The 20,624-nt window shown below is 36.3% G+C and overlaps 3 protein-coding genes across 4 annotated transcripts; 1 reads left to right on the top strand and 2 right to left on the bottom strand.

Annotated features, from left to right (window-relative positions):
• The first annotated feature begins 5,909 nt into the window (after nucleotides 1-5,909).
• On the top strand, nucleotides 5,910-8,042 carry LOC127081273 (uncharacterized). Its single transcript, XM_051021544.1, has 3 exons — nucleotides 5,910-6,173; nucleotides 6,831-7,326; nucleotides 7,409-8,042. Exons 1-3 carry the CDS (start codon nucleotides 6,023-6,025, stop codon nucleotides 7,761-7,763), a joined length of 1,002 nt encoding a protein of 333 aa, XP_050877501.1. The 5' UTR covers nucleotides 5,910-6,022; the 3' UTR covers nucleotides 7,764-8,042.
• A 540-nt stretch (nucleotides 8,043-8,582) lies between these two features.
• On the bottom strand, nucleotides 8,583-11,273 carry LOC127081272 (uncharacterized). The gene is made up of 5 exons (XM_051021543.1): nucleotides 10,534-11,273; nucleotides 10,039-10,424; nucleotides 9,280-9,467; nucleotides 8,983-9,043; nucleotides 8,583-8,905 (listed from the first exon to the last, which is right to left on the bottom strand). The coding sequence occupies exons 1-5, from the start codon at nucleotides 11,168-11,170 to the stop codon at nucleotides 8,855-8,857; spliced, it is 1,323 nt and encodes a 440-aa protein (XP_050877500.1). The 5' UTR covers nucleotides 11,171-11,273; the 3' UTR covers nucleotides 8,583-8,854.
• Nucleotides 11,274-15,850: 4,577 nt separating this feature from the next.
• LOC127081271 (translocase of chloroplast 120, chloroplastic) lies at nucleotides 15,851-20,606 on the bottom strand. Of its 2 annotated transcripts, XM_051021542.1 has the most exons (4): nucleotides 20,348-20,606; nucleotides 19,682-20,140; nucleotides 16,592-19,603; nucleotides 15,851-16,233 (listed from the first exon to the last, which is right to left on the bottom strand). In XM_051021542.1, exons 2-3 carry the CDS (start codon nucleotides 20,111-20,113, stop codon nucleotides 16,637-16,639), a joined length of 3,399 nt encoding a protein of 1,132 aa, XP_050877499.1. In that variant the 5' UTR covers nucleotides 20,114-20,140; nucleotides 20,348-20,606; the 3' UTR covers nucleotides 15,851-16,233; nucleotides 16,592-16,636. The 2 variants fall into 2 exon arrangements, with proteins under 2 accessions (XP_050877499.1, XP_050877498.1); XM_051021541.1 differs by having other exon boundaries at nucleotides 16,592-20,140; nucleotides 20,348-20,603.
• Between the last annotated feature and the right edge of the window lie 18 nt (nucleotides 20,607-20,624).

The raw sequence follows: 20,624 nt of genomic DNA, 5'->3' as shown, positions 1-20,624 counted from the left end.
GACAAATACATAATATTTATCGTATTACCAGTAGTTTCAGGAAATAAAAAATTATCAAATAGTAACATAATATAACATCGAATTTTAATTATTTTTTCATACTCAGTCGAATCTTCGGTTAAGATTATACTTGAATAATGTTGTTTAAGATACTTCAAATTAATGCCTTGACTCCCTGTTATGTCTTCAAACAATGGGGCACCCAAAAGTTCTTCGCATATTGCGTTATCTTGGTTAACTCTACCATTAACAACTCTACCTTCGATAGATAGACCCAACAACATGTACACGTTCTCTAGTATGACAGTATATTCACCGAACGGGAGGTGAAATGTGTGTGTCTCGGGTCTCCATATTTCTATCAAAGCGATGATAAATTTGTAATCAATAGAGTATGAGACTATGTTGAGTAAATGACCAAAACTGCATGCTCGTAAATATGGTTTTATCAATTCATCGTGTGATACATATTCATGTACACGACATCGAAATCTCTTTAGATCCCAACAAAAACTAATTAAGGAAATAATTTAGGAAAAGTATTAACGACAAATTTACTAATACATTCAAAATAATAACTTACAAACTCTGCAATGTTGTTGATAGTTCCTCGATGTGTTTCACCCATGGTTAATAGAGTCGTCTTTTGGAATGCTTCTGAGTGTTTGTTACTGATAAAGTGTATATGTTGATTGTGTTTGATGGAAATGAGGAGAGAGATATCCACATTTATAGATGGGCCAAAGCATTCACATGAAAGTTTTTGCATGGAGCATAAAACTAATTTGCCATACCCAATGGCGCATGGGTGTATTTTAATACACATGCGACAGTCAAAGTGGTTACTCCTAGGGCCATGCATGCAAAGCAGTGTGGCAGACTAGAAGGCTAGGGAGGCTAGACTTAGGGTGGCATGTGTAACAGCCCAAACTGCTTTCAGGATTACCGACTGACCCCACAAACCAACACGGGTCTTTTCAGCATGTTTTATCCTCACTCACATGCTTCCCGGGAAACTTCCCAGAAGGTCACCCATCCCAATACTACTCCAAGTCAAGCACGCTTAACTATGGAGTTCTTATCTATTGGGCTACCGAAAAGAAGATGCATCTTGTTGGTATAGGTAGTACCAATTAATCCTTATAAGCCTTCACTCAACCATGCAGTCCCATACCTGCATAGCCTCAGGATCCCTCTCATTCCGATGTGAATTCGGTTTTTCCCCTAGAAGCTGCTAGGAGTGTCTCATTGTCATGCCTCATGCATAAACAACCACTCCCTCGCCCTCGGGTGTCACATGTAACCACTCTTCGGCCTCTCCGACCTCGGGTGTTACATGCCCACCAACTTCCGCTTGGTTCGTCCCCGAACCACATCGTACTGGGAGAGGAACCAGGCTCTGATACCATTTGTAACAGCCCAAACTGCTTTCAGGATTACCGACTGACCCCACAAACCAACACGGGTCTTTTCAGCATGTTTTATCCTCACTCACATGCTTCCCGGGAAACTTCCCAGAAGGTCACCCATCCCAATACTACTCCAAGTCAAGCACGCTTAACTATGGAGTTCTTATCTATTGGGCTACCGAAAAGAAGATGCATCTTGTTGGTATAGGTAGTACCAATTAATCCTTATAAGCCTTCACTCAACCATGCAGTCCCATACCTGCATAGCCTCAGGATCCCTCTCATTCCGATGTGAATTCGGTTTTTCCCCTAGAAGCTGCTAGGAGTGTCTCATTGTCATGCCTCATGCATAAACAACCACTCCCTCGCCCTCGGGTGTCACATGTAACCACTCTTCGGCCTCTCCGACCTCGGGTGTTACAGCATGCATGCAATGGTTCATAATACGTGACAAGCCATTGCCTATGGCGCCTTTGTGAAGAAAATAAAGCATGTGTCATACCTTATGGCACATGGGTTCATTTTTTCTGTTGTTTGAATCCTATTTAAGTGCATGCGTATTCGTTTTAGAACCAAGTCACACTGCATTATCACCACCAGTACACTAAAATACATTGTATTTCACAAAAATGGCTCCTTCACCACAAAACATGATCAACGTTCACATCAATGGTGAGACATTTGAATGTAACTTATCTGGTTTTAATTTCCGTAATACTGATGTTACTCGGCTTACAATAAATGGATGATCAAAATTTTCACATTTGAAAGAGAGAATAGAAAATAAGTTGCAATGTGGTCCGGTGGCACAAATCATCTACAAAATCTGGTTATTTTTGCCAACAACCAAGTCAAGTTTTTTCAGCTAAAGATCTGAGATGAAAATGTTCAAAATATGTTTCTTAGTCATGAACATTACGGGTTCAACGATATTAAGTTGTATATTTTACTACAACAAAATTAGTTGTCTTAGATTGTTGATTTGTCATAAGTCTTTTGCGAAACTAACAACGACGAACAAGCCGAAGTCGATGTTATTGACGAGGAAAAAGAAGAAGATGAGATATTGGGTGATCATATGGTGAACGATGACACTGTCGACCACGAGCAAGAGTCGTTACCTTCGGGTCATGTGTATTGTCCGCCTAAACACATGACAAACTCTAACTTGGGTATAGACGAACCATCCTTAGATATATTTTACAATTCGTATATGCAGACGAAAGGATCTTTAAAAGTGGGAGACAGGTTTCGCACAAAAGAAGACTGTGTGAGAGCTATAAAAAATTATCACATGGAAATCTCAGTTGATTATACCGTCAATCGCACTAATGTGACAAGGTACAAGATCTTATGTTGTAATGTGCTTTGCATGTTCTAGTTGACAGTATCATACCGGAAGAGGGGTGATTCTTGGGAGATTGGTTTTATGGGTCCAACTCACTCTTGCATAATCACCAATTTGATGCAGGACCATCCCAAACCCATATCTCAGTTAATATGCGAGGAAACTTTGTATGTCATTAGTAAGGATATGTCATTGAAGGTGGGTACAATAATCTCGCATATCGTTACATGATACAATTATATTCCCTCGTACAGGAAGGCATGGATAGATAGGACTAAGACGGTTGAACGAGTATTCGGAAATTAGGAGGATTCATACAAAGAACTTCCTCAATACCTGGTGTCACTTAAGCATCATGCTCTGGGGAGTGTTGCAATTTTGGGGACCCTGCCAGCATATACCCCAGGCAGGACTTGTGTGAGTGAAAATGGAATATTCCACCAAATCTTCTGGGCGTATGAACCATGCATCAAAGGTTTTGCATTTTGTAAACCTGTTATACAAATTGATGGAACATGGTTGTACGAGAAATGTAAAGGAACGCTACTCATGGTTGTGGCACAAGATGATAACAACAATATTTTTCCAATCGCCTTAGCTCTGGTTGAAGGGGAGACTATTGGTGGATGGAGTTTTTTTCTAAAAAATCCCCGATTACGCGTTGCTCCTCAGCCTAACTTATGCTTGATTTTAGAGAGACATCCATCTATTAAGAATGCTTATAAAAATCTTGATAACATCTAGCAAGATCCTCCTTCTACGCATGTCTACTTCCTTAGACACATCGCTCAAAATTTTATGTGGGAGATCAAAGACAATATTCTACGGAAGAAAGTTGTGAACGCATGGTATGCATTAATAAAATCTTCCTTTAAACACTACCGCAAAGAGATCAGATTGATAAATGCATATGTAGTAAGGTGGATCGATAATATTCAATTGGAGAAGTGGACCAAGGCATTCGACAATGGTCAGCTATGGGGTTACATGATAAAAAATCTCTTGGAATCAATGAACTATGTCTTCAAAGTAATCTGAAACCTACCGATAATCGTTTTGGTGAGAGCAACCAATTTTCGGTTAGGGTCATTGTTTGAGACCAAACGTTCAAAGGAGTCCAGTGTTACAATCGGGGCAAGTGAAACTTCAATGAAATTCATTAAGGAGGAAGCTGGCAAAGCTAACACACATGTAGTCACAATGTTTGATTATCGTAAAGGTTGGTTCAATGTAGATGAGGCAATTGAGCACAATGAGGGGAGACCAATGGGATACTATCGAGTCGAACTAAATAGAGGTTGGTGCGACTGTGGAAAGTTTCAAGCCTTCTGTATGTGTTGCTCCCATGTCATAACGACATGTTCATAGGCTCGACAGGACCCTTCCAACTTACTATTTGTTGTTTATAAAGTTATAAACTTATGAAATGTGTACAACAATAGCTTTCCGGTGGTAGCAAATAAGAATTATTGGTCTGCATATCAAGGGGAGATAGTTTGGCAAAATGATGTGAAGAAATAAAAATGGTCGTCCTAACAGCACGCATATTTGAACCGAAATGGATACAGCGAACAAAGTGGTGAGATTATGTAGTTCATGTCGTCCGCCCGGACACAATCGTACAAATTGTCCCAATGTTGGAGCAAGCTCCACAACATAATTCGATAATCCACTTTTAGTCCTGCATTTTACATGTAATTCATTTTATGTGACCATTTTATTTGATATTGAAAACAACGTTCATTTCAGAAATATCACAATATTCGATTACAACAATTTAAACAACAACTAAACAACAAGGCAAACAAATATAACGACTAAACAACATATATGCAATTACAACCATCAGGACAAATTCCTCACAACTATGCATCATAATACGATAATCAGTGTCAGTTTTAACTGAGCCCCAGAAAGGACTTTTTCCATTGTCGTTGTACACTGTAACAAGTCTTTGAATTCTTCTGGTCTTTTCACCGTCTGCAATGTCTCCATCTAACCAACGAATTAAGCTCCTCTAAATATGTTTGAACCTCTTCGTGTTCCAAAGTTGGATCTTCATCGGAGGCTTTACTGCCGAATAAATTAAATTGCATTTCTCTTGTGTATATAAGATGATATTTTGAAGAAAAATTGAAGGAAAGAATTAGAAGATGAGTGAAAATGATAAGGAGAGGATGCACTATATATATAAAAAAAACCTAAACAATATAGTAACAATTGGCTGGCGCATGCACATAGAGGATGCATGCATGCACCATAGGCAGTGACATGTCATGAATGCATGTGTCATGCCCTATGGCGCCTATGTTAAAAAAATGTGTGTCATACCCTCTGACTACTCCTCTTATGGACAAAAAAATTTTGTTTAAAATATGATTACTTTGGTATTTAATCTAAAAATGTGGTTATTTTGGAGGAAAAAAATTAAAACATGGCTATTTTTATAAATAAAAAAATCACAATATTGTATTGGAAATTTTAATTGATCAACTATTACTACGGGACAATTTTCTTTAAATAAACTATACTAAAAAAAAATATTGAGTATCATTTTTATGAATTGAGTCTAATTAGAATTTTATACATTGAAATAAAAAATATCTAGTTTTTTGAAGTGTTATGGAATTTCAAAATAACTAAATCCAAGTGTTTTTTACTTGTTAAATTCTGGATGCGTTGAATTCTAAATAAAATGTCAGTTAAATATTTTTTGAAACGGTAACTTTATGTAGTTTTCATCCGATACAACTTATAGATATTTTTTAAAATTAAATATATTTTTTTAATGAAAAATTATTAGTATTTAATCCTTAGTAGTTAAATGTGACATTATTTCCATTCTAAAACATGTCACATTTATGTATTAAAAAAAATAAAAATTATTTTAAATTTTCAACAAATATTAATTACTATTTTTAACCATATTTTATCAATAATATTATGCATGTAATTTTCAAATTATTATATCTACTTTTTATTTATTAAAACAGTAAATATACATCATTATTTAACAATGATAATTCAATAAAATTAGTACCATTTTCTTTCTTATTATTTTGGTTTAAATTTGTTCCCACATGAAAAAGTGATTTGTACCAGTACTGCATTAAAAGCGGCAGTTGAGAGTTAGGAAATGTGCATCTATTTTGAGTTCATTCCTTCTTTTGCTTTCAACTATTTATGTAATGGTTCATTCATTGCATTTTTTTATCACACTCAGTTCTCATTTTCTTTGCATTTCTCAACTTGATTTCAAATATTCATGGAGTTACCTGTGAAACTCTTGTTTGCAGCATGTCTCATTCTTTCTGTCACCATTGATGGAACAAAGGCAGATACAATGCTCACTGGAACTGTCATCTGTGACCAATGCAAAGATGGCCAGAGATCTCTTTTTGATTATCCTGTTAATGGTGAGATCTAAACCCCTTTTCAACATCATTTTTCTTTCATTAGTACTAATATTATATGCTCCATTAGTACTAAACATTAAAGTTACGAGATCACTACTATGGTGGAGAAGTGTCTCATGTAAGTACAAGTTTAGAGTTATTTTAACTGAGGTCACCGTCTCAACCGTAAAGATCTTTACGATTAAGACTGTGATCTGGTAAGTCTTGATTCGACAAAAATAAGAAAAAAACGAACCGAAGTTGAGGTCGCCATCTCAATCATAAGTTCAAATAATACTATGATTAGTTGTTAGAATTTCAACTAACTTTCAAACGTTGATACACCGTCGACCATAACAGACACTTCTCGACTTAGACATCCACAACTTTGACAGTTGGAAAAAAAAACACTTTTGTTGTAGTAATTGTTATGTGTCTTGAGATGAACTAATACTTTTTCACATACTCACATGTTGTGAGGTGAAAAGTGCAAGATTTTTTTTTACAGCTTTTTCATTGGTTGTTCAATAAATGGAGGAAAGACAGTTGTCGCCAACTAGTTATGGTCACAATCAAGTTATTAATACATACCTATGTAACTATGTTGTAAACTCTTTTGACCAGAGTTAATGCCTTTGACACCACCAAACCACAACCTGTTGTTTTCTGGTACTGCAGGTGCAAAAGTGACTCTGTCATGTAGTGACAGCAATGGTGAAATAACAATGTCAAGAGAAGAAACAACAAATTGGTTTGGAAGCTATACAATGAGATTTGATGGTGCACCAGATTTATCTGGTTGTTCTGCACATGTCTCAGGAAGTGATAATGGACAAGGAGGATCATCGATGAGTTGTAGTGAAGCTTCTGGTCCTGCTCAAAATCCTAGACTCATGTTTAGGATGTTTGACATGGAAATGTATGTTGTTGATGCTCTTCTTGCTCAGCCTCCTCAACCTATGCAATACTGCTCAACAACTCCCAAACCAGCTCCAACACCATCTTTGCAGCCGCCACCAACATTCGCGCCGCGGATATCTTCACCTCCTCATTTCAACCTACCACCGATGCCGCCACTTCCACCGCTACTTCCAATGCCGCAGCTTCCACCGTTACCTCCATTAGGTCCATTACCACCCGTGATCTTCGTAGGAGCTTCAGCATGTCCACCACAGTAAGTTTATAATATAACCGATCAACTAACCATAACCAACGATAATATGATTATATATTAATGTTTGTAAATTGTTTGATAGGACATGGTTAATGCCGGAATACGAATGCTACTGGAGGGGTGTGAACAGAGACACTAAAGTAGCAGTGGCTTTTGGAATGGTTGCAGCAAGGAGATATGGAACAGACATTACATTGTGGTATGGATTGAAAGGGAGAGGAGATCCTTATAGGACTCTTTTAAGAGAAGGGATAACTGCACTTCTTAACTCTTATAACAGCATTCAATTCCCTTATCATCCACTTGGTGTAATCCAACACATGAATTATGCTTTGATGGGCTCAACTAGGGATGTTCTTGTTACCGCTTTACACTTCATGAGGGCTAATTCTGGTGAAGCTGGAAATGTTACTTGCAAATTCACTTCTTGCAGTTAATTTATATATATATATATGATATAGCCATTTTGCTAGCATGTTTGGGAAATGATTATTTTGAAAAGTTTACTTAGAAATATTTTGAATGAAAATATTGACTATAAAATAAGCTAACCCAAACATGCATGCTAGAGTGTTAATGTAATGATATTATATATAACTTTTTTATGTATTCTATAAAGGAGATTTGGTGTTGTATATATGGTTTTGAATATGTAACAAATGAGACATAGTTAGTCCCATTTTCATAATCATACATACATTACTTCTTATCTTAAATGCAATTTAGTTGTAGCAATAGTATACAAATTGCAAGAATATTTGAAGTTTTAACATCAGTAAACAAGATTTTAGGCTGATCCACTAATGTCTTAGTTTGATCCTGCTAGGGAAAAGTAATAGGTAATCGCGAGTCGTGGGTCGTGGGTCGTGGGTCAGCTCGACTCCGCGAGGGTCTAGACTATGACACCTCTGGATGACATTCCCATATTCGAGAGAAGGTCAAATATTGAAAACCTGAACTAATCACATCTACTAGTGAGATGATGAATCATCCGTGATGTAGGTACAAAGCATGTGTCAAAGTATATAGCCGTTTAGTGTGTCTAGTTCAACTTCTATACACCATCTCAACCCTCGAAGAAGAACTCGATCTACATGGAGATGAAAAAGAAAAACAACCAAAAAGGCAATATAAAGTTCATCTTATGCATCACATTAAGCATATGCAGAAAAGCTAGTGATGCAAAAGAAAATAACAAACTGTAATGGCTCAAAGCTTTAACAAGGATCGTGATATACTATTTTGCCTTTTTAAAAAAAAAAGGATAATGGATTAAATGATTAATGGTATAAGTGCACCAAAAATAAGTTAGATACATCTGAGACAAAAATTGCATGGAGTACTTCCTACTAAAGCAGCATCAGACACTATCTTTTTTCATGTTCTTGAAGTACAATACTAGGATTGTATACAAAAATACATCCGAAACATACCTCGCAGATTCAAAATATGTATGTACATCTCAATTTTAGTTCATCATTTGGGCGTGAACTAGTCGGCAAAAAAGAACTATGCACGTACAAATGATTCATTGGCCTCCATACCGCATCATGTTTCTCCATTTGTCCTTCAAATCAACCTGATAAACAAAATTTGATTGGCGTTAAGGGCATAAGTAGAAAAAAGAAAATACCAATACCTTTTAATTAGACTTACTTCAGTTCTCTCTTCAAATGTATAAGCGTTGAGGATTAATTTCCAGTTTCCTCTGCCAAATCTGAAGAAGAAACAAAGGACTAAATGAGATTATGAAATTGTAGTGAAAGTGTATATTTAATTCTATTTATATTCTCAAATGAAGCAGAAATAGTTAGGGAAAAATCATTTGAATGATAACACGGTAAGATATGTGACTGTTGAGAGATGAGGAACTGGCCAAATACGAAAAAACTGTATCAACGAAATACACAACAAAAATTTATAGTAACTTGATTAGTTAAAACAAGTGCATACTTGTTTACTCCAGTCCTTAGAGTATCCTCTTCCAATTTACTCCATTTTTTCGGTCTTCTCCTTTTTGTGATGTTTTTTGGTTCATACTCCTTCAAAGGAGAAACTTTCCTCCTCCTTGGACTAGGCAAACTAAATTTACTAGCCTGATAGGATGTTTCTCCTTGCAAGCCATCTATCGAATCATCCCACTACAGAAAATAAATGATAATTAATGATATACTTGTTTAAAGATACATCCAAACAAAAAATGAGAACCACGGAAATGAAACATGAAAAGAAATGTCGAACAAGATGAAACCCCTAAAATGAAGACACCAGAAAACAAAAAGTTACGAGTGCTAAGAAATGTGGTCAATCCTTAACTCATTCCTACAAAACCGGCTTGTAGGATGAGGATTGTCCACATGTTCAGACCGCATATTGTCCGATGTGGGACTCATAACTCACACCCTCACAGTCAGCACTGGACATCTGGAGCCTGAAAATAAATGGTGGATGGTCTGATAGCGGAAATCCTGTAGCAGGTGGTCCACCGGATCTTAAACCTAACTCTGATACTATGTTAAGAAATATGATTGAGCATAACTCATCCCTAAAGGCCAGTTTTGTAGGGATGAAATAGACTCAAACACATTCTTAAGATGACTGTTAACAACAAGCACAGTAGCAGCACCATATTGTTCCATCAAACTATTGTCTTTTAAGAGTCAAAAGAAATAAACCAGAAGAACAAAATTTACAAAACACAGTCAAGGTTACCTCATGAGTACGGGCAGTACTATTTGGTTTCATCAAGCTAGGGTGCTGAGCATCACTCTGATGAACAGAGGTTGTCTCATTAAGATTAGCCTCATTATTATTACTACTCTGGCAAGCTTGTGGGTCGGGTACATTTGCATCCGTACTCCGATTTTCCATTTGTGGCTCCTGATTCATGTCCTCAATTACCAAACCCGGATCCTTGGCCAAGCTTTGTAACTCCACAGAACTACATTTAACAGATTCCCCATTCTTCGGGACCTCGTTATTCGGCAAAGACTCGCCTTTGCTACAAGAGGTTGATAAATCCACTTCCTCAACATCAACAGAAGTAGTAAACTTCCCTTCAAGCTTCTCATTGTCGTTCCGAATTTCCATTAAAGAACCTAAAAATGAGAAAGAAAAAAAACACCATAATGACTAAAAGTGCCAAAAAGCAAACAACTTTCTTGATAATTCACAAAATCACAAAGTGCAAGATAGAAAAAAATAAACCTTTCTCCTGTTGTTTCTTCATCTGCAAGACACCCACACTCGCATCCAACTGATTCTTCGCTGCTGATTCAAGAAAAGAAGGACCTAAATTGTCCCAGGCTTCAGCCAAAAAAGCCTGCACCTTTCTAATTGCGTCTCTTCGAGTATTCGGCATGGAAGCAAGCTTCTCCATAACTTTCCCATCCAAAAGCGAATTCTCAATCTCACATTTCCATTTTTTCAATTCATCAGATAACAGAAAACTAGTTCCCTCACTCTGCATATCATGAACCCTACCCTTCCATATCCTCTTCACCGCTTTGCCGTAGCTAGGGTTTGATGTTCCTGCTTCAAGATACTTGAGAGTAGATTCAACGGCAATGCTACAATAAGCGGCTTTCATGGCGGCACTGATTGAATTTGAAGAGTCGCAACGAAGTAGTAGTTTTTCTAGTACCTCGAGAATTTGGAGCATACATTCTGGGATAAATGCTTCCGACAAGGAGTCTTCGAGGGTTCTGAGGATGATTGTTTTCTTGGTGCGGTAATCGGTGTTGGAGAGTGAGATACTAGAAATGAGTTTGTTGATGATGTTGGTTTCTATGGTTGAGTTTCTAACGAGGTATTCCAAACACCAATTCCTCACTTCACCCTCCATTTTCTTCTCTTCCAATGTTTTTCAATTTTCCCCCTTTTCTCTCTACTCCCTAACCAAAAATTAGTTTTTTAAATTAAATATATTTGATTTTCAATCTAATTCTTTCAAGCTTTGTGTTTGTAGAAATAAAAAGACAAGAGACCATTTTAAAATTGTCTCACCAATTTAAATATTTGTTTTAGAATTGTTTCATTTATATGAGGGTACTATTGTCTTTGCAATCGAAGGATTGAAGGAATGAGTTATTTATATGATTATTTATTTCTCTATCTCATTTAATCAGAAAAATTTAATTAGAAAAATATATGGAGTTCTATTTCAACCAATGTCATCCTTTATTGAAGTTTTTGAGTTAGATTTTGAATTATTTTAATTTCCCTAATAATTCAAAGTAACAAACTTTTTACAATTGGTATCGGACATCGGAGATGTATAGTCATTTTGTTTGATGAGTATATTTAACAACTTCAGCTCCAACGCATTATTGAATGGATGTTATTCGAATCATGTTGCATGTTTAAACTGACTAGAACTCCCAAACTTCTAATGATTATCATGATAACGATGGTTCTCGTATCATAACTAAATTACCAAAATTACTTGCATATCAAAGGCAAAGTTTACTCCATTCAAGGACAAGAATGTTTGAGATTGGCTCTATAAACGTGATCAAACTCCAACTATTTCCATGATCAGATTGGATTCCATTCATCTTAACGGGTTAGTCCTATAGTGGCATTTGAACTATATGAATGAGAAATTTGATATTTACCTGAAACTAATACATCACAGACGATATGATAAGATTTGAAAACATGTATGAAGACACCCTTTAAGCTTTCTTTTAATTAAACATCTTTTAAGCTTGCTTTTAATTAAACACATTTTAAAATTTAGAGAAAACCCCCCCCCCCCCCCCCCTAATAGCTTAAGTTACTAATTTAGAAAATTTTCCATGAAGCTTCTAAATTGTTTACCTCTAAAACCCTTAAGATGATAAACAATAAACCTTTCAAAACATAACCCCAACAATCAACCATCTTCTACTCATACCTGAAAACAAGCATTAACCATTCTTATTGGTGTTGAAATGTCGAATAGACGAGCATGTATGTTTTGGGATGAGGCTTTTACTCCAAGTTACCATCTAAAACACCAAATTTCTCAAATAGTGGTCTTAAAATTGGATATGGAAGAATCAAAAGAAGAATAAACAATAGTAAAAGGCAATAATTTTATCATTATCCGTGCCTTTCAATTTGATAAATCTCATATTTCTTTATAAGCCTTGACAAATATATCCAACTTTCAAACAAATAGGGTTTTCAGATTACACCACATAAACACGTTTACAACAACTTAGTGCTCACTATTTTCAAATAGGGTTTTCAGATTACACCACATAAACACGTTTATAACAACTTAGTGCTCACTATTTTTCAAAACTAGTTATAGCTAGAAAACTAGATGCAAATAGGGATCTTTTGCATGTGTAACTCCATACATAATAGGGAATGGTGAATTGTGGAGGTTTGAAATGCTTTAGTTTTAAAAAAATCATTTGAAAAATCAGAGTTTTTAAAATATTTTGAATAAATCAGCAACGAAAAATCCAAATGAAAGAAAATAAGTAGGAAAATAAAACAGTTAAAGGAAGAGAAATAACACCATAAAATTATACAACTTTGACAAAAAAAGACCTACTCATGTCCCTACGAATTATTCTTGAGAGTATTCACTAAATTTTAGAGCTTTTAGAAAGATTTGTCCACCAACAAGACTTAGAGCGTTTTGTCTCCAAACAAAGTAGAGATTTTGAGCAGGATGATCTCGAATCAAGACAGAGTTTTGAGATGGATATCCTCTAAACCAAATCGGAATTTTACACAGGCTGACCACGAATCGAATCGAGAATTTTACCGAACTGATCTCGAACCTACTGAGTTTTTACACAAAGCTGAACTCAGAAAGTAAAAGAAAATTTAGCCGGGTTAATCTCAAACCGAAAGAGCTTTTAACTAGGATGAGCTTAATAATCATTGTGGATATTTTCACTAACTGATCTTCACAAATCAAAATATATATTTTTCTTCAATGGAAAAATCACGAACGAAACAGAGACTTTCTAAGACAATTCTTTAATGCAAACAAGCGCTTTTAAATGGTGTAGCTTACAACCAAAAATATCAACTTTCTATAAAAAAATTATTTACTCAAGATAAAATTCACTCTAGTTAAATTTACAAATTTTCTCTCATCTTAGACTCAAGAACATTCTCGAAACACTATGACTAAAATATGTGAGAAAATATGATCGATTTAGAGAAGTGGTGAGAGAAATAAAAATTGAGGTTTTTCACATTTTTTAGAAGTGAAAAATTGAGATAGAAGCTCTTTATTTATAAGCCAATGCGTGGTATAAATTTGAAAAAAAAAATCATGGGCTAGTTAACTCATCTAATCGATAGGTACCTCAAATAATTTATTGATGAAGCCCCAAAAGGAAGGTTTTGATGTAAAGTCGTTATTAATCATTGAGAGACTCTCATAATCAATTATAAACTCAATTAAGCAACATCTAATCAATTAGGAAAAAGATCTAATCGATTAAACAATTAGAAAAAATCTCATATTCAATTGAACACTCCATTAATCAACTAATTAGACTTTAAAAACATTTTTTGGTGATTTTGCTAAAAATATGAGAGGTTTCTCGAGAATTTTTAATGTGCGTGTGCGATTTAGACATAATGTTTCTAGAAATGCCCTTCTGTTTTTACAATACGCCGGTCACTCAAACAGGCACGACAAGACGAGCTTTCACAATTCCTCTCTTTCATTCTCTGAAACTTCAACTCTTTGCATCATTATTTTTATTTTAGCACCACACAAGAACTTTTAGTCTTCTTGATAAGACTTGAGATATCTTTATGTTGATTATCATCATCTGATCGTTGAGAGGTCAAACCATCGGTCATCCTTGAAGCCTAAGTCTTCACTTGAGATTTGTTGGACTACAATATTGACTTTATATAGAGGTCTTCACTTAGGATATGCTGGACTACAATATTGACTTTATATAGATGTAGAGCTTGATTCGGGAGATGTTTTTTAACGGGTGTTTGATCTTTAAAAGACAAAAACTCACATTTTTTCGAGGTTACGATTTTGAAGATAGAAAGTGACGATAAGGAGATCTAGGTGCTAAGGAAATTGGGTTTTCAGCCATTGGAGAATAGATTCATCATTGAGTTTCATCTATTATTCTTCCAAACTCATTGCATTGACTTTTATTATTGTGAATAGTTAATTTACTTTTGATTAGGTCTTAAGAGATGAATTTAATATTGATTTGTTGACTAATATGACTTGCTTTGTGTTATTTGCATAAGTTGATATTATATTTTCTATTCAATTGCTCTTTTGTTTAATGCTCTTTGTGTGACGAAATCACAAATTGATCTTAGTTTAGTAGGGATTACTGACATTAATTCTATCAACCTGAATTAGAGTAATTATTCAACTATATAATTGATTTAGGGGTAAATCGTCTGATTTTACTATTCAATTCGCCTAAGGGATTAGGAAATTGTAGTTCAAATTAGTGAGTTATACATCAAGGAATTGGGTATAACGATCTTGTTAATTTGTCGTAAAATTTTGTAACATCAATTTTAGACAAATAAGCCCAGTCATCAACAATGAAATTAGAGAATTCGAATAAGATCTGATCATCTTCTCAAACTGATATTTTCCTAATGTTTTAATTTTACATTTCAATATCACGTCACTTTCCTTGTTCAAATCGCCCAATCCCTATGAATACGAACTTAAATTTTTATTACTTCGATATAATTAGTACACTTGTTAATTTGTCATCAACTAATTCACCGACAATACTTCAAACTTTGATGAAAAATGTATTTCAACCTTTTTTTTTAAAATATATATTTTATTTTGATGATATCCTTGTTTATATAGTCCATAAATTAGGGATGACAATGGACAAAATTTGGACACACATCCCCTTATCCGTGATGTGATTTGAAAAAATCTCCGTACTCGAACTCATACCCATTTAGACGCCAAAGCTAACACCCGTACCCGTACCATATGAGTAAATAAGTACTCACATCCATATCTGTTATCCGCATTCCTACTAAATAAATATATCAATTATAAAATATCATATCGTTTTTAAAAAAATAAAAAGTTTTCAAAAGATTTATTGTTGAAATAAATAAACATTATATATATTTTAAAATTGATAGACATATTTTTTTATATAATATTATAAACTAAAATATATAAATATATATTATGCGAGTACGAGACAAGATGAATATCAAGGTACGCATATCCATACCTATATCCGTTTCTTTTTGTGGATAATTACCCTAACACGTCTGTATTCATTTTTGCAAGTTTTTACCTTATCCATTGTAGATAATTTTACGGGTGCCCATTTTGGAAGGATTAAATTGTCATTCCTCCGATAAATACGAGTCTTGCACTTGAAATTGGTCTTTGACACTAAAAATGAATCAACTATTTCAAAATCGAGCCAAATACCATTTTGGCTTTCTTATTCTAGAGTATTTGGATCACCTTATTTCAGTATTTGGTTCATCTCCATGTGTATAAAGTTTCATCACCAAGCTTGATTTATCCACTACAATATCAACCCAACTTAAAATGAACTAGATTTGCTGACAGCACTGTTATTTACTGACTTTAGTATATTTGTGCTTTCATATTGCAATGATATTCTAAAACAGCACACATGAATAACCACAAACTAATCATTCTCTGCTAAATTGCGCACTCAGTATTGATAAACTTGCGCACATTGAATAACTAACGCATCTAAATCTTTAGCATATTCAATAACATAAAGCCAAGGAGCAACGAGATAAGTAGTGACCGACTTCTCGTGAGTAGTGAGTATGATACAGATTTCAGCAACCAACCTAGCCCTCAATCTTTTCCAAAAAAATTGTTATAGCTTCTGTAACTTATGCCAACCTGTCATTACTATAAGCTCCAGCCGGCATCATGCTTATCTGGAAAGTTCACAAAATAGATATCAAATTCAAATAGGTGAAGTCAAAACCTGACAATAAGTTGAAAATATCTTATCATGCAAGAATAGCTTTTTCTTGTAACTTTATAGTTTTGTGGTACCAAAGTTGCAATCAGCACAATACTGAAATCAAACTCCCTAACAACACAGAAAAACATAAGGTTCCTAATCCCTTGGTTCCCCAGATTTTGAACCTTAAATGCAGAATGCAGATTATAATGTTAGACTCAGTGATGAACTAGAGACATTGACTTTGGCATAGAAAATATGAAAAGACAATTTAGAACATTATTGTTAATGGCATCAAGCAAGATATGTATGTCAACATAAATAATTACCTACTACTGTGCAAGTGCTGCAGCGCACGTTTTGTAACACCGTCATCATTGTCCATACTGCAATTGTTGAGAATAACCAACAACCCTCTTAAGTAGAGGAATAAGGCCAATCAAAGCAATTTGAAGTTGTTCTGAACTATTTAATCGGATGCTTATCTGTCCAGCCCCACGATTGTTCAAATTGCCTCGCGCAACAAGGTTTGTATACCGTCCAATGGGAATTTGTGATTGTAAATTGCACCCAACAGCCAGATCTCCATGCCAGTCCATGACGGAGACCCCAAGTGTTGATAATGAGCGTCCTAGAGGATGATTTTTATCTCTCAACAGGGCCTCCAAGCTGCCACCATAAGCAACATCATCACGCCCAGTCATTGCACCACCAGCAATAACCAACTGGAATTGCTTATTAGCAATCAACTTATCTTCGAATTTAATTCCAGCTGACAAGGAATCACCCAAGAGAGTAAATGAAACACCAGCAGTTCCCTTATTTCTCCTAAAGTTACAAAATTTTGTCTCACTACGTAACGTATAAGCTAAGTCTTTCCCAAGAGTCTGCATATCAAAACCTAACGATGTTGCTTTCCCTTCTCCATACTTAACCGAACTTGCCATTTCTATCTGAACACTAGCATCCTTTTTGTCTTTCGAAACCTGACCACTAAAAGAGAAGGGTATCTTGTCTTTAAGAACAAACAGTCTTTCTACATTTAAGCCTTCATAACCCACATCATGATCCCATCCATGAGTTTCTAGGACAGGTCTTATAAGCCACTGGTTGGAGGAATCAAGAACACGATACCGGTGAGTGGGAGAATCAGGGTCAAAGGAAGCAGGCAAGGACATATCTGGCACGGGAACAGGAACAGAAGCTGCACCGCCACTTTCTTCCTCCAAAATTTCATCATAATCGTTTGGCAGGTCTTTCGCCGATTTGGCCATTTCCTTCATCATCTTCCGATGCTTTTTTTCATACTTCAATTGTTTCTTCATAAAGAGTTTTTCTCGGTACTCAACCTCATCCAGATATGCTTTCTTCTGAGCTCTAGAAAGGTTTCTGAGTTGGGCTTTTGTTAAAGGTTTAAATGGTGGCAAGTCATCAGGATCTGTTTCATCAGCAGAATCTGATGGTTCATCAAGATCATCATCGAGATTGTCCTCGTCACTAAATTGCTCCTCTGGCAACTTTAATTGCGGTCTTGACTGCAGAAGGGATGAGAGAAGAAATGGTAAAGGTTGCATTCTTGCACGAGCTGTGTAAGGTTTTTCAGGTTGACTATCTTGTAACTTAAGTAGAGAATTTGCTTCAGCCAGAATTTTTGACGCAAAAGATAAGAGCAACAGATGAGGTTTCCAAACCTGCCCATTAGGCAACACTCTTTGGCCGGCCGTATTAATTCTGCATGCAGAGTGGTTCTCCACCAATGATATAGGATTCATGAGACGCATATCACCAGCTGCTTGTCGAATGGCTTGCTGCACAATATGAGAGCGCTGTGTGACAAACATGTCATAACTGGAAGGAGTACCATTAGGGCCTTCTGGTGGGGCAGATGCTGCGTGAGTCAAACCCACGATAGCATTGAACCATATGGATGGTCCAAAAACATCGGTAATTGTGCGTAAGAGTGGCATATCACTAAGATCTCTGCTCTGCATATCTAACCTATCAAGATACAGCACAATATCAGGTGGAGTATTCTTAATAAAGCGCTTCACAGAGAGGAGGATCTTCTCATTATACCGCTGGTCTGACCAAGAAGGTAGAAGTCCTGGTGTATCAATGACCCGCACTTTAATGCCCTGTACCGTTCCTACAACATCCTGAACCTTTTTTGTTCCCGTATGAAAAGCATCAGTATTAAATTTAACCTCGTCAAAGATAGAATTGATTGTTGCACTTTTTCCAACTCCTGTCTTTCCAAGAACCATTATTGTACAAGAGAAATCAAGTGGTTCTTGACCAACTGATTCAAGCTGCTCGGCCATTGCACTTGCACGATCAAAGCTAAAAGCGCCAATGCGGCCCCCATTCCTCCCTCTGAGTTGCTCAGCCAGTCCTAATCTATACAGAACTTGTGCTACAACAACATTGTGGGGTGTCTGCCCAAGCCTATTAGCTAGCCGCAAAAACTTAACCCTAATCATTTGAAGTTTTTCTCGAGTCTCGTCATACTCATCAGCCTCCCCAATTGAGTAGTCTTCTGTTTTTCGGGGTTGTGTATCAGATACAGTATAGTTCACCCGAGGCTGCTGCACCACCCGGGCAGCCGGTTCCAACAACGGAGCTGCAGATCCAAGGCCAGCGGGACGAACAAGAGGGGTGCTAGCAGCAACAGATGAGGAAACAGGCTCACGTTTCTGTTCTTCAGCAATCTGATTGGTTTCCTTGTTCTCTGCATTATTCTCTGGTATCCTTTTAGATTCTTCAACAGAAGATAAGGTTTCATGATTTCCTTGGTTTTCTTCATTAGAAATCTTAGACGAGTAATCCTTGATACTTTGTTCGTCAAATGCAGATGCAGTAGACTGAACTACCTCATTGACAAGAGGATTTTCTGATAGAGATGTTCTTCCAGCAATTTCAACCCCTGTTCTCTCCTCCATAGCTGGAGAAGATCCTCCTACTTCACCAACTGTTTCCTGATGCCCTAAATCTGTTTCAGCACTAGCACCCTTATCTTCATCATTACTATAATCTTTGCATTCAATACTCTGACAATCAGATATTCCAATTTCTTCGCCATTTCTGTCCTCATGGACTACATCAGAGCCAAGGGTTTCACCCTCCATTTCTAAACCTCCGTGAGCTGAATGTATATGCAATTTATCATCTTGAATATCACTATAAGGACCACCCGAAGCATTACATTGTTCCTCTATTATTTTATCATCTCGGAGTTCTGTATCCAAACCACCCTCTTTCAAATCCTCAGCCTCCGCACCCTGGTTTCTCATCTCCTCATTGGATCCAGAATACGTATGAAACTCATCGGCATCATAATCCACCTTGTCCTCCGCACCCAGGTTTCTCATCTCCTCATTGGATCCAGAATACGTATGAAACTCATCGGCATCATAATCCACCTTGTCCGCGCTCCCATTTTCAAAAAGCATACCACCATTTTGTTTGGGAGTAACGTATTCAACATCCTCATTTTCAAATCTCTCACGGGATAAACCAGAGAATCCATTCACCAAGTCAAACACTTCAACTGCTTCTTCATCCTCCGACACTTTGACACGCCCATCACCAACCCCAATTGCCTCTAGAAAACTATCAAGTTCTTCCGCATCATCATCCTGAATTTCTTCAACCAAATCTGAAGGCAATACACTAACAGTAGCAGCAACAGCATCACCCCGGTCATTGAAATCCTTTAACGGGTCAGTCGCCTCCTCAAAAACCTCATCTCCTTCAGAACTCTTCAACTCCTCGTAAGACCCTCCTATACTCTCATTTGACACCCCAACATCCACCCTCTTCCTCTCCCCCTCATCATACCCACCATTATCCATCACAAATCTCCAAGTCCTTATAAAATCCTAGATTTTCCACACACGCAAAAAAGGAACAAGATATCAACAAGTTTTTCAAAACAATAACTAGTAATGGAGAAAGAAACATGATAATAAACCTTAAAATCAATTAACAGAAAGAGCCTAAGTTATTATCTACTAGGGTTTATTATGATAGATGAAATAAACTGAAATTTGAAACGATATAACAAAAACAATAGCAAACATGCGAACCTGTTTATGCAGAGAAGAACAGCTGTTTCTGTCACTGTCTTGGTTGGGTTGAAATGAAAAGAGATTAACACTGTTTTACTTGGTTTGTGTTCTTGAGCAAGTGAATTCAGGATAAGGGGTAAGAAAGATCAACGGATAGGGATGAGTGAAGAGTTTAGATCGACGGTGGGAAGTGTTGCATAGACATCATCGACGATAAACATGTTTTTTATGATAGTGTGTTGATGGAATTTTGAATATAGAATAGGTGTTGGAGTTCCAATGGATTTAATTTGAG

The sequence above is a fragment of the Lathyrus oleraceus genome, chromosome 5 (assembly GCF_024323335.1).
Source record: "Lathyrus oleraceus cultivar Zhongwan6 chromosome 5, CAAS_Psat_ZW6_1.0, whole genome shotgun sequence".
NCBI lineage: Eukaryota > Viridiplantae > Streptophyta > Magnoliopsida > Fabales > Fabaceae > Lathyrus > Lathyrus oleraceus.
Note: the sequence above shows the minus strand (reverse complement) of the source record. Positions and strands in the feature narration are given on the sequence as shown.